The sequence below is a fragment of the Oryza brachyantha genome, chromosome 3, assembly GCF_000231095.2.
Source record: "Oryza brachyantha chromosome 3, ObraRS2, whole genome shotgun sequence".
In the NCBI taxonomy this organism is placed as follows: Eukaryota; Viridiplantae; Streptophyta; class Magnoliopsida; order Poales; family Poaceae; genus Oryza; species Oryza brachyantha.
In genome coordinates, this window is record NC_023165.2 from 28,994,570 (window position 1) to 29,007,993 (window position 13,424).

General features: G+C 41.6%; 1 protein-coding gene across 1 annotated transcript; it reads right to left on the reverse strand.

The window, feature by feature from the left end:
• Nucleotides 1-10,770: 10,770 nt before the first annotated feature.
• Nucleotides 10,771-11,175, reverse strand: LOC102701627 (protein alan shepard-like). The gene has a single exon (XM_006651940.1). The coding sequence runs from the start codon at nucleotides 11,173-11,175 to the stop codon at nucleotides 10,771-10,773; it is 405 nt and encodes a 134-aa protein (XP_006652003.1).
• Between the last annotated feature and the right edge of the window lie 2,249 nt (nucleotides 11,176-13,424).

The window sequence follows — 13,424 nt, forward strand, 5'->3', positions numbered from 1 at the left end:
TTTAAATAAGACGAATGATAAAAACATTTGGCACATAAATCGGAAAACAACCTAATTATGAGAGGTAGTATCATATGTGCATGAGCGCAACCATCCTGGCCGGTCTTCTCGTCCTGTTGCCATTGGCTCCGGCCGGCCGCGCGGCTACCTTCACGTGCCAACGCCGCACGTAGGGGTGTAAGCGGCCCGCACGGCTAAGAGCAAGTTTAATAGTATAGTTAACTACTCGCTCTAATTTATCTATAGTCAATCTAATAATTAATTCATACAATAGTTACTTTTAAAACATCAATATATAGTCCACATGTCATACATATATTTTATCTTAAAATCCATATGCAGCTGGCTACAAATTAGTAACATATATCTTTTCTCTCTTCTCTCTTATCTCTTTAAAATATATATGTTTATAGGCTGCTCTCGTACCTGCTTTAAACGTACGTTCGTGCGCTGCTCCCCATGCAAGCAAAGCAGGTGATGCTCTGCGACGTTGTACGCCATTAAAAAGTACTCCTCGCTGCTACTGTTGCTACAGCTGCAATGCTCGATCTTGTCCTGCTTTTGCTTATCCGGACACTACTACCCAGCCCTGTACTGTAGTCTGCACTCACTACTTGGCCACTGTACTGCACGCTAATTCCCTGTTGCTAGTTTCTCACACAGGCATCCATTGCACTCTCTGCGCTTTTGTTTCTGCCCCCATTATTTCTTGTAAAGACGTACCACCTCGCTTTTCGTCTTCATTTATGATTATAAGTTAAAATTTAATTTTTATCTTAACTTTATGGTATATTTTAAGAGCTTCTTATTATAATTTATTTTTTTCTTGATTTTTAGTTCACTTAGAATGTATATATATATAAGTTTATTTTAAAAATTATTTTTATTTTTAAATATATCGTTTATCTTTTTTCGCTACACAACAATTCCGCCTGTAGCTTGCTTGCCAACAACTGTCATTTAATATAGTTTGGACATTTTCATGTTCTCTTTCAGCGTGATATAATTAAGCTGGAGTAGCATGTTTTACAAATTACAACTGTGGTAGCTGCTACAGGTTCTCTCTGCGATAAAACCTTTTGAGAATATTTTTTTTTCACGCGCTAATTTGGTGCGCTTGCTCGAGTAAACCACTGATGAACAGTATATTGAATAGTGGAATGCAACTTTGTAGTAAAGCAGAAACCACCACTAGCCGGCCTAGATACCACCTATCACCAATGGCAGTGTTTTTTTTCTCTCTGCGACATTTAATTTGCCTAGAGTACTCGTCCGTCAAAAAACCAATTATTTCGGTTTTTTGCCCGGCGTTTGACTATCCGTCTTATTTGAAAAATTTTCAAAAAATTAAAAAAAATTAGTTACATTTAAAGTACTATTTATGATTTATCATCTAATAAAAACAAAAATATCAATCATAAAAAATGAATAAAACGAAGAGTCAAATATTATAGATAAAAAATAAAAAATTAGTTTATTTTAAGACGGAAGGAGTATATAGCAAATGCAATGCAATAACAATAAAGCACACCTACATCCGTCTCTGAAGTCTGAATGAGGCTAGCTAGTAGCTACCTTTCTTGTTCGTCAATCGTCGTCATCTCCTCTTTAGGTCCTCCCCTCCATGACTTGACCTCATCCTCCTGTCTTTGTCAGAATCCTCTGCAGTAATGCATAGGATCTTATTTGCTTCATGAATCGATTTCAGCTCATCTCTATTGTTCAGCTAGCTGCATCATGTACATGAAGAAGAAAGATAATGGTTTATCCATCTCGTAGGACAAGCTTCAACTGGGCCAAAACCACACATATGCCACGAGGGTTATCGCAGTGGAGGCCAAACACTTTATATATCTCGATCATGTTCCGTAAATTTTGACCAGTGATCATGTTCTCTAGAGTATAACTTCTACATCTTTTTACTTCTGTTTATACTTATAAGTTAAATTTTATTTTGTTAACGTTAAATTTAGAGTTGATTTTAGGGTTTTTAACTGAAATTTATTTTTTAGTTTTGACTTTTAAATCTTGATAATATAAATATAAAGTTTTGTTTATAAATTATTTTTTGTTTACAGATATATAGTTTGGATCTTTTTTCTATGAAAAAAATCACCCATAGACCAGAGTCGACAAAGTAGCTATGATGCAAAACTATAATTAAGCACAGATTTATCCAGTACTACTCGTTGCCATCATGTCATGTAATAATTAAAAGCCTCGCAACAAACTTACAAATAACAAACGAAGCTAAACAAAACAACAAAAACCTAATGATGGTGCAGGGTTGTTAGGGAGTATGTGTGCGCCCTTGCAGTAGTGTACTGGTGCAGTGAGGCAGCAATCAGCTTTGGAAGTGACTTCTGCTTTCATGATCTTATCTTTGAGAAAAACCCACCGCACCTTAGTTATATGTGTAAATGTGTAATATTTTAACGGAAGATAGCGGTGGTGATATTGAATCTGCCGTTCTACCTGCCCTACCATTAAACTTCTTACTATTAAGAACAATAAAAGCTAAACATGTATCAAGTATAAAATCAAATTAAGTTGAATATTTCCTATTAAAATATGAATAACACAATTCATAAAAATATATTATACTTCTATTTATTTTAGGAAACATTATAATATATTTATTTAGAGAAAATCTAACAAATGTAATTGATAAATATTTAATTCTAAGAAATATCATCAGCGAGTGTGAGTTCTACGAAATGTCATCGTACAAACAAATTTGTCTAAAAAATATCATCGCCGTTATGATTCCGTTAAGTGTTATAGTATGAACAATATTTAATGATAAAAAATGGACGGAAACCTAACGGCAATGTCATTTCTCAGACAAATTCGTTTATACGATGATATTTCTTAGAACTCACATTTGCCTATAGTATTTCTTAGACTTAAACGTTTGTAAAATGACATTTTTTAGATTTTCTTATTCATTTATCGGTAGCGAAATACTAATATTCAACAAGTGGCTGGAATATCATAGTATTTAATTCACATGCATGCAAGCTGCTATAGTTCTAGCGGTGTGTTGATAACATGGGGCAGATCGACCATTCCCTTTTGTTACAAGGACTTGATCAGTTCATCCAGTTGCTTGACTCTCCTAGCTAGTCTACTTGAAATAATACTAGTGCAGCGATCGAGTGGATGCATGACAGAGAGCACATATGAGAGTGACAACAGAAGGACAGGCTGAAGATATGTACGAGACAACGGATCAATATTCAGTATCATGCATAAGAACTATGTATGCATGGACCAGTGGACCATGGATGATTAATTAATTAGCCCAGATAATCGAGTTCATGATGTTAGTGGCATCTTGAGAGAAATTTTGATCTCTCTCTCTCTCTCTCTCTCTATATATATATATATCAGCAGAAAGCATTTCAGGGACCAGCCCATTGGATGTTGCAAAGGTTGTGGCTGAACCTGAACATTAATCATATCATCACTCCATTGTCAGTTAGTACGGTCCATTAAGCATATTAAATTACTCTCAGTTAACAACTTAAACATTCGATGATACATTTTGAGCGGTTTAAAATCTCTTCTGTCCATTATCTATCATGTAATTATCATCTCCACTACTCTCAAAAAAATGTTGCACAGATAGATGGACCACAAGATGGGCAAACTAATTGAAACCTCCACGAAAAAAGCTTGCAACTTTCTTTTCTTCTTCAGATGACGCACTTTCACAGAAGCAGATGTCGATTGATTGATCGCTATATATCTCTAGCTCCTGCGCGTGTAAAGTTGCAATAACCTGAGAATGATACATGATACATGAGCCTTTTCCCCCCAAAATCAAAAAGCTCATCGATCGATCGATCGATCGATCTCCATGGATCTGCCACAACGAGCAAAGGCAACATCGCAGCTAGCAACAGCATCGGTGTGGCTGGTGAGTCTGATCAATGACAAGATGGATACTCAACTCAACCGTCGCCACTACGGGTGATAAGAATAGTGAGATTATTCACCACTGTGTGCAATGCAGACGTGGATCAAGGATTTAATTAACTGCCCATGACTGTCCTGGCTTTCAGTCTTTCAGATGTTAACTAACCAATGGCTTTGTATGTTCAGTATAGTGGGGTGTTCATGATGATGATGCAGGAAGATGCAGAGAAGGCCACTAATACGGTTGAGTTGATGGGTTCAAATCCAATTCCTAGTCTAATGTGGTGCCCTACACTGCACCTGAATACTTGATCACCAATTGATAAAGAGATTAAGAAGGAGGAAGTTGTGTTGTATTTCTACTCAAAGTCTGAAAGCTTTTTGCTCACCATTCCAGAGTGGTGTGCACTGAATTCCTAGGTTGCAACTGCAAACTCTGGATTGAGTTCGAACGGTTGAGTTGTGATCCAAATTTATTTGTGTTGGTATAAAGACCATTTTGTCGGAGCGAAGCGGAGCCCCCGTGGATTTGGATCTTGTTAAATATGTGATCCGAATTGTAACTGGAATTATATCCGGATTAGTTTCCTAGCAGGTTTCTCCCAGTTGTTTCCTACTAGGAGTCGGATTAGTTTCCTAATAGGATTCTTTCGCCTAATCCTAATAGGACTCTTAGATTTTCCCCTTATATATACTCTTGTAGTCTGCACGGGAAGAGCAGAGTTCTCATTGTTTCCCCTGCATTGTAATCATATCCTCATAGTGATTATTGCCGGTTAGCGCCCGTGGTTTTTCCCGCAAGGGTTTTCCACGTTAAATTCGGGTCTCGTTTGTGCCTTTGTTTCTAACAAATGGTATCAGAGCAGCGAAGATTAATCTACGCTACGTTGCTACCGCTGACCGGGCTTTTTCCGGCGATCTACAGAATCGCCGTTCCGTCGAGATCAGGTCGGAGTCGGCGGCGACTCCGACTCGACGTCGCGTCCGCACAGAAGAAAAAGAAAGGAGCAGACGCACGCACGCAGGAGAAAAATTGATCGTTCCAAGGACAAGCCATCAGATCGTGCCGTCCAATCCGCGCTACTGTAGCAGCTACAGTATAGCTACAGTAACAGTATTGTTTTTCTTTCCAGATTTAATTGCTACATTTACCCGATCTTGTGTACCCAAAAGTTGTCAGATCAACTATTGTGCATCGTTCCGAGCACTGGAGTTTCGCGTATCTGCTTGGGTTCAACATATTAATACCAACAGATTCAGGATTTATTCCCAATGACGAGTTTAAAGTATGATCTACCTCTTTTGGACCGAGACACAAGATTCTCATTGTGGCAAGTGAAGATGCGTGCAATTCTTGCACAGCAAGATCTGGATGATGCGCTTGATGGATTCAACAACAAAAGGACAAATGATTGGTCCGACGATGAGAAGAAGAGAGACCGTAAGGCTATGGCATATATCCATCTTCATCTATCCAATAATATTTTGCAGGAAGTGCTTAAGGAGAAGACAGCTGCCGCGCTGTGGTTGAAGCTGGAACAGATATGCATGACAAAGGATCTAACCAGCAAGATGCACTTGAAGCAAAAGTTATTTCTGCACAAGTTGCAAGATGATGAGTTTGTGATGGATCATCTCTCCACTTTCAAGGAAATTGTTGCTGACCTTGAGTCCATGGAGATAAAGTATGATGAAGAGGATTTAGGCCTTATTCTGTTGTGCTTATTGCCTAGCTCATATGCAAATTTCAGAGATACTATCTTGTATAGTCGGGATACTCTAACTTTGCAAGAAGTTTATGATGCTTTGCATGCCAAAGAAAAGATGAAGAAGATGGTACCTTCCAAAGGATCTAACTCACAGCCAGAAAGCTTGGTTGTTCGGGGCAGGCAACAAGAAAAGAACACAGACAACAAATCAAGAAACAAAAGTTCTAATGGCTACCGCGGAAGATCAAAATCCAGAGGCAGGTATAAGTCATGCAAATACTGCAAGAGAGGTGGACATGATATTTCCGATTGTTGGAAGCTACAGAACAAAGAAAAGAACAAGGGAAATTATAAACCGAAAGGTAAGCAAGAAGAGCAAGGTAAAGCCGCAGTTGCTACTGATAATAAACCAGATGCAGAATTACTGGTTGCTTATGCTGGTTGTGTACAAACCAGTGACGAGTGGCTTCTTGATACTGGATGCACCTATCATATGTGCCCTAATAGGGATTGGTTTACCACCTATGAACCTGTACAAGGTGGTAATGTTTTGATGGGTGATAATACGCCCTGCAAAGTTGCGGGCGTTGGTACTATACAGATCAAGATGTTTGATGGCTGCATTAGAACATTATCAGATGTGCGGCATATTCCCAGTTTAAAGAGAAATCTCATCTCTTTATCTACTCTTGATCGCAAAGGGTACAGATATTCCGGTGGAGACGGAATTTTGAAGGTAACAAAAGGCTCTCTTGTTGTGATGAAAGCTGACATTAAAACTGCCGATTTGTACCATCTACGAGGTACTACGATACTAGGTAATGTTGCTGCAGTCACCGATTCATTATCGAATTCCGATCTTTGGCATATGCGTCTTGGGCATATGAGTGAAATTGGTTTGGCAGAATTGAGCAAGAGAGGATTACTAGATGGACAAAACATCGGAAAGTTGAAATTTTGTGAGCATTGTATCTTTGGCAAACATAAGAGGGTGAAGTTTACCACATCTACACATACTACTGAAGGTATTCTTGATTATGTGCATTCTGACTTATGGGGTCCTGCTCGTAAGAGGTCATTTGGAGGTGCTCGTTATATGATGACTATCGTTGATGATTATTCGAGAAAAGTTTGGCCCTATTTTCTAAAGCACAAATTTGAAGCCTTTTTGGTATTTAAGGAGTGGAAGACTATGGTCGAAAGACAGACTGAAAGGAAGGTGAAAGTCCTTCGTACTGATAATGGGATGGAGTTCTGTTCTAGGCAATTTAAATCATATTGCAGGTCAGAAGGCATTGTGCGCCACTACACCGTTTCTCATACACCTCAACAGAACGGCGTAGTTGAGCGTATGAACAGGACAATTATTTCAAAGGCCCGTTGTATGCTGTCAAATGCAGGTTTACCTAGACGTTTTTGGGCGGAAGCTGCTTCCACTGCTTGTTATCTTATTAATCGCTCACCCAGTTATGCCATCGATAAGAAGACTCCAATTAAGATGTGGTCTGGTTCCCCATCTAATTATTCAGACCTGAAAGTATTTGGTTGTACTGCTTATGCTCACGTTGACAACGGTAAATTGGAGCCTAGAGCTATTAAGTGCATATTTCTTGGTTATCCTTTTGGTGTGAAAGCCTACAAGTTATGGTGTCCTGAAACCCAAAAGGTTGTGATTAGTAGAAATGTCATCTTCAATGAAACAATTATGTTGAATGATAAATCTTCTACTAATGTTCCTGTTAAGAGTCAGCAGAAAGCAAGCGTGCAGGTGGAGCGCTTGATCAGTTCAGGACATGTACCAGAAAAAGAGAATATTGCTAGTAACCAAGATGCACCGGTTATTGAAGAGTCAGACTCTTCTGTTGTTGAGCAGTCACCAAAATACTCTATTGCATAAGGCATAGCTAAGCGAAATATTAAAGCCCCTCAAAGATTGATCGAAGAAGCGAACATAGTTGCTTATGCTATGAGTGTGGCGCAAGAAATCGAAGGTAATGCAGAACCTTCTTCATATTCTGAGGCTATTGTTTCTACCGATAGCAATAGATGGATAGCTGCCATGCATGATGAGATGGAGTCACTTGAAAAGAATCATACTTGGAAATTGGTGGAATTGCCAAAGGAGAAGAAACCTATCCGTTGCAAGTGGATTTTCAAAAGAAAGGAAGGTATATCTCCAACTGATGAGGCAAGATATAAAGCAAGGTTAGTTGCTAAAGGATATAGCCAGATTCCAGGTATTGATTTCAATGATGTGTTTTCCCCAGTTGTGAAGCATAGTTCAATTCGCACTTTACTTGGTATCGTTGCAATACATGATTATGAACTAGAGCAATTAGATGTAAAAACTGCATTTTTACATGGGGAGTTAGAAGAAGACATCTATATGGAGCAACCGGAAGGTTTTGTTGTTCCTGGTAAAGAAAACCTTGTCTGTAGGTTGGATAAGTCCCTTTACGGGTTGAAACAATCACCTTGGCAATGGTACAAGAGATTTGACTCTTTCATGCTTTCTCAGAATTTCAAAAGATCACAATTTGATAGTTGTGATTATCTTAAAGAGGTTAATGGTTCAATTATATATCTGCTTCTTTATGTTGATGATATGTTGATTGCTGCAAAAGACAAATCAGAGATAGCAAAATTGAAGGCACAACTGAGTAGTGAGTTTGAGATGAAGGATTTAGGTGCAGCAAAGAAAATCCTCGGTATGGAAATTACCAAAGAAAGACGGTCTGGCAAGTTGTATCTTAGCCAGAAAGGTTATATTGAAGAGGTCCTTCGTCGCTTCAATATGCATGATGCAAAACCAGTAAGCACTCCTTTAGCTGCACATTTTAGATTATCTTCAGATTTTTGTCCACAATCAGAAGTTGATATTGAGTACATGTCTGGAGTTCCATATTCAAGAGCAGTTGGTTCACTTATGTATGCCATGGTATGTTCGCGTCCTGACTTATCACATGCATTGAGTGTTGTCAGTAGATACATGGCTAATCCTGGCAAAGAGCATTGGAAAGCAGTTCAATGGATTTTCAGATATCTGCGTGGTACTTCTAATGCTCGTTTGCAGTTTGGAACGTCTAGAGATGGACTTGTTGGTTATGTGGATTCAGATTTTGCTGGAGATTTGGATAGGAGAAGATCGCTTACAGGTTATGTTTTCACTATTGGAGGCTGTGCTGTTAGTTGGAAGGCAAGTTTGCAAGCAACTGTTGCCTTATCTACTACTGAAGCAGAGTACATGGCTATTTCTGAAGCTTACAAAGAAGCTATTTGGCTCAGAGGCTTGTATACTGAGCTTTGTGGAATTACGTCTTCCATAAATATATTTTGTGACAGTCAAAGTGCAATTTGCCTTACAAAGGATCAGATGTTTCATGAGAGAACTAAGCACATTGATGTCAGATATCACTTTATTCGAGGTGTTATTGCTGATGGTGATGTTAAGGTATGCAAGATAAGTACTCATGATAATCCAGCTGACATGATGACAAAGTCAGTTCCTGCCACTAAGTTTGAGCTTTGCTCAAGCTTGGTTGGTGTTACGGTATAGTACAAGAGACTATTTGGCGCGCAATAAATTTGACCTGTGAGGTGTATATTGGTGATTGATGATTTTTGATGCTACAAGAGGAAATTCGTCTCAAGGTGGAGATTGTTAAATATGTGATCCGAATTGTAACTGGAATTATATCCGGATTAGTTTCCTAGTAGGTTTCTCCCAGTTGTTTCCTACTAGGAGTCGGATTAGTTTCCTAATAGGATTCTTTCGCCTAATCCTAATAGGACTCTTAGATTTTCCCCTTATATATACTCTTGTAGTCTGCACGGGAAGAGCAGAGTTCTCATTGTTTCCCCTGCATTGTAATCATATCCTCATAGTGATTATTGCCGGTTAGCGCCCGTGGTTTTTCCCGCAAGGGTTTTCCATGTTAAATTCATGTCTCGTTTGTGCCTTTGTTTCTAACAGATCTTAGGGTATATACTTCTTATAAGTCACCGTTCGGCGTTGTAATCTCATCTTATATAGTGAAGATATTGCTGGCTGACACACGTGGTTTTTCTCCCTCCTGCTTACTTAATTGATTTATCGTTTATTTATAGACCGTTTCCTAAAAAGAACTTTATCTCTCTTTTTTTTCCCTTTTCCATCGGGGATGGTTCTTAATCTGAAATATGAACGACGCGAAGTTGGGCAAGGAAGCCCACTTAGACATGCTGGACCTTTGATATCTGCATTGCGTTAGGAATGGAACAGTGGAGGGCTTGTGGTGATAGTCCCGGACCAAAACTATAGATGGGCTCAGATGTGTAATAAAACGAGATCTCTTCTTTTTGGACGACACCTTTTCGTTGACAGAACAAGAGGAGACGATGCCAAATTGCTAATGTCATGTTAATCTTCAGACACCTTCTATCTCTCTCTTTTCTAAATATAAAAGTAAATAAAAACACGCAATGAGAGGAGAAAGTAACATATTTTCTAGTTTAAATTTGAATCAGAAAGATTAACTTATTTTCAAAATAGATAAAATATTACCACTATTTCATATTATAAGATTTTCTAATCCTTATTCAATTCGTATGGATATATAAAAATATATATAACATATTCATTAATTCTTCGATGAGTCTAGCCAAAAGTATAACTAGAATTATCTTATAAACCCCTTCACATGTGTTGTTATTTCAAAGTGATATTTCTAAATTATGGTTTCATGAAAGCCGTTAGATTGAACATGAGCGGTTCAGATCAGAACTGGACGGAGCAGATGGCAACTTTTGCGAAACAGACCCTTCAATTAGCACCAAATCGTCTTCTCCTCCTCTCTCGATCGGAGCACCGCCGCCCCGCCATGGACGAGGTCCTCTGCGCTTGCTCTCTTTTCCTCATATTTCTTTCCTCACGCTTCTGATTCGAGCATTCGATTTAACCGAGTTATGAGGGAGAAACGGAAACGCGAGGCACAATCAGTGAAGAGTTCTTGGATCCGATGCACGGCGGATGAACCTTGAGAAACGAAAGCAATGGCGATTGTATGGAGAAGAAGAGATCAAGAACACTTGTTGATTATATATACGAACTGCGTGTATACAGGTTGGCTATGGAGGTGTATGCATGCGTGCGTGTGTAATTTTACGCGATCTTGTCGCCGTACAGCACCGTGAAGGTTATGTCGGCCTCGTCCCTGGACCGTCCTCGCCGCGGCCGCGTGAACGGCAGCACCAGAGACGCCGTGAACCGCGCAGACATGGACCGCCGGTGAGACGAACGCGGCGACGGCGACGGCGCCGTCGAGGCGAGGCTACTCGCGCGGCCGGTGTCGTGAGCGCGAGGAGGAAGCGCGAGCCTCGGTGGGAGCAGAAGCGACGCCGGCGCCGGAGAAGAAGTACTACTGCTTCCGGTGGTGGCGCCGCCGCTGCCTTCGCCGTGGTGACGGGGTGATGGTTGCTGCTGCTGCTGCTGCTTGGGGACGCCAGGCTGGAGCTCCCACTTGAACGGGATGGTGCCCGGCCTCTTGAATGACTCGTCCAGCGCCATTGCCATCCACCACCATTACCAGAGCTCGAGCTTGACCACTCTGATGATCTCTTGCGTTTTTATGAGCAGCGAGCGAGAGCCACTTTTGCACATTTCACCTCGCCTTCTTCTGCAATTTCAGATGCTTTACCAGCGACAAATTGCAGTTGTCGTTGACAGCATCAGTGACAGTGACTAGCAGTAATAGTAATCACTAATCGCTCTCTTAAAATCATTAAAACGATCATGTTTACAGCTGCTTACAGATCGGAGCATGCGATTAGCAACCATGCGTGCAAGTAGTCAGGTAGAAGGTTCAGTGCAGTGGTGGTGACGTTGGCTGCCAGAATTGAGAATTAATGGCCACAGAATCAAAATGTTCAGATCGATCGCTGCATTCGCCGATGATTTGGACATCGACGACGTCGAGATTTACTAAGCATGTAGGAACAGTTTCGTAATTATTTTTGTTTGGACAAAAAAAAGTTGTAATTGAGCTGCTTGATGGAGATTATTGTTCTTGTTGTTTTTGCAAGGACTGAGCTGCAAAATGTTTGAGCATGATGAGAGATGAGGACAAATTGGAAGCTATCAGTCGATCAATCCAGCGAGGAGCAAGCTGTTTTGATGGGGCAAAGTCAGTATATTTATGTATGGATGAATAATATATCAAGCGACCTTGCTTGTTGTTTTGTGCTCCAAATGTCACCACTCTGATCACTCAGATCAAGTTCGCTGGAATCACCTGCAGGGCTTGAATACCCCTTTTTTTTTATCTTAGATAGTAGGAATACTAGGCACGAACTCTCAATAAGAAATAAATAAATAGGTGTTGGTTGATTTATCGGTTAGCCGATATTTAGGAAAGGATATAACCACCGTAATCCTATCCGTAATCCATCTCTAACTCTGAAATTCGTAACCCTTATGGGCCGTAACTGCGATCGGTGGTTACGGGTCAGAATTGGATTAGGAAAAGCCCCCGAGTCCCACCAGTGCTATATAAAAGAAGAGGAGCTCATGGGGACGCTCGTGTCGCTTATTCTCTAAACTAGCAATTCGAAATCAAGCTCTCCCGATCAGAGAAGCGCTGGAAGGGTTTCGTGCGGCGATTCCAGGACAGTGCCGTTGGAGACCCGAAGGTCGGAGATTCAAATCAGATCACCGGCGACCTAATCTTGCCGGAGACGAAGGAAAGAAGACAGAATTGAAGAAAAGAAAAGAAGGGAATCAGATGGCTTCATCTGCAGGTTTATTTAGTTTTCCGCATTTGAATTAATCGGTGATCATGTGCAGATTAGGGTTTAAATTCGTAATCTCTTGTTTATGATTGAATTGAATTATCTAACATTGTGGTATCAGAGCCAATCCTAGTCGTATTTGATCCCATCACTGATTGATTATGAATCAATTGATTGTTTTCGGTCTGTTAATTAATCTAATCGGTGAAGGATTCGAGTTAGGTGCATACACTGTTGTTGATTCGAATTCCAGACCGAGAAATCAAAACCTCAAACCCTAGATCAAATTACAGTCAACCAAAACTATTTGATCCGGCTTCGGATTGAAGAAAGCTCACCGGAGCAATAACGGTCGTCGCCGTCGCCGTCGGGTGGGCTTCGCCCATCCGTTCGCGCGCCTATGCCGCCGCTATTTGCGCCGGGGATCGGTCGCCATCCACCGCCGCCGCCGCCGAGCGGGCTTCGACCACGCATGCTGCGCGCCAGCACGAGGGCGCTACCGCCTCCGCTCTCCTCCTCCGACCACGCCGGCTCCGCCGCGCGTGCGCCGTCACTGTCGCCGGGTCTCCGCGCCGACGGGAACGGCCGGCTTGGGCGCCGCCGCCTTCGGGCGCGCTCGCCCCCCCAGCCGGTGGGTGATGGTCCGCGCCTTTGGCGCACGCCCTCCCCGCCAGACCGCCGCCGCCATCCAGCGCCGGGCGCTCCCCGCCCGCCGCCGGAGAAGAGGAGAAAAGGGGGAGGAGTCGAAAAAGCGGCTAGGGTTAGGGTTTTTTTCCGGCCGTCGGGTTCTTGATCTCGCCGTGCCAAATCGCAGCCGCCCGATCTGATCGGACGGCTAGGGGGCCGAGTGCCCTCACTCCTGGGCCGCCGCCGTTATTTGGGTCGTCGGCGCTCATGGGCCGACTCGGCCGCGTGGGCCGGTGTCCCTACGCGCGCTGCCTAACGGGCCGGCCTCTCGTGGGCCGGCCCGGTAAATGGATAGGCCAAAAAAAATTATTTTTTTTAAATTCCAGAAATTAGTTTATACCT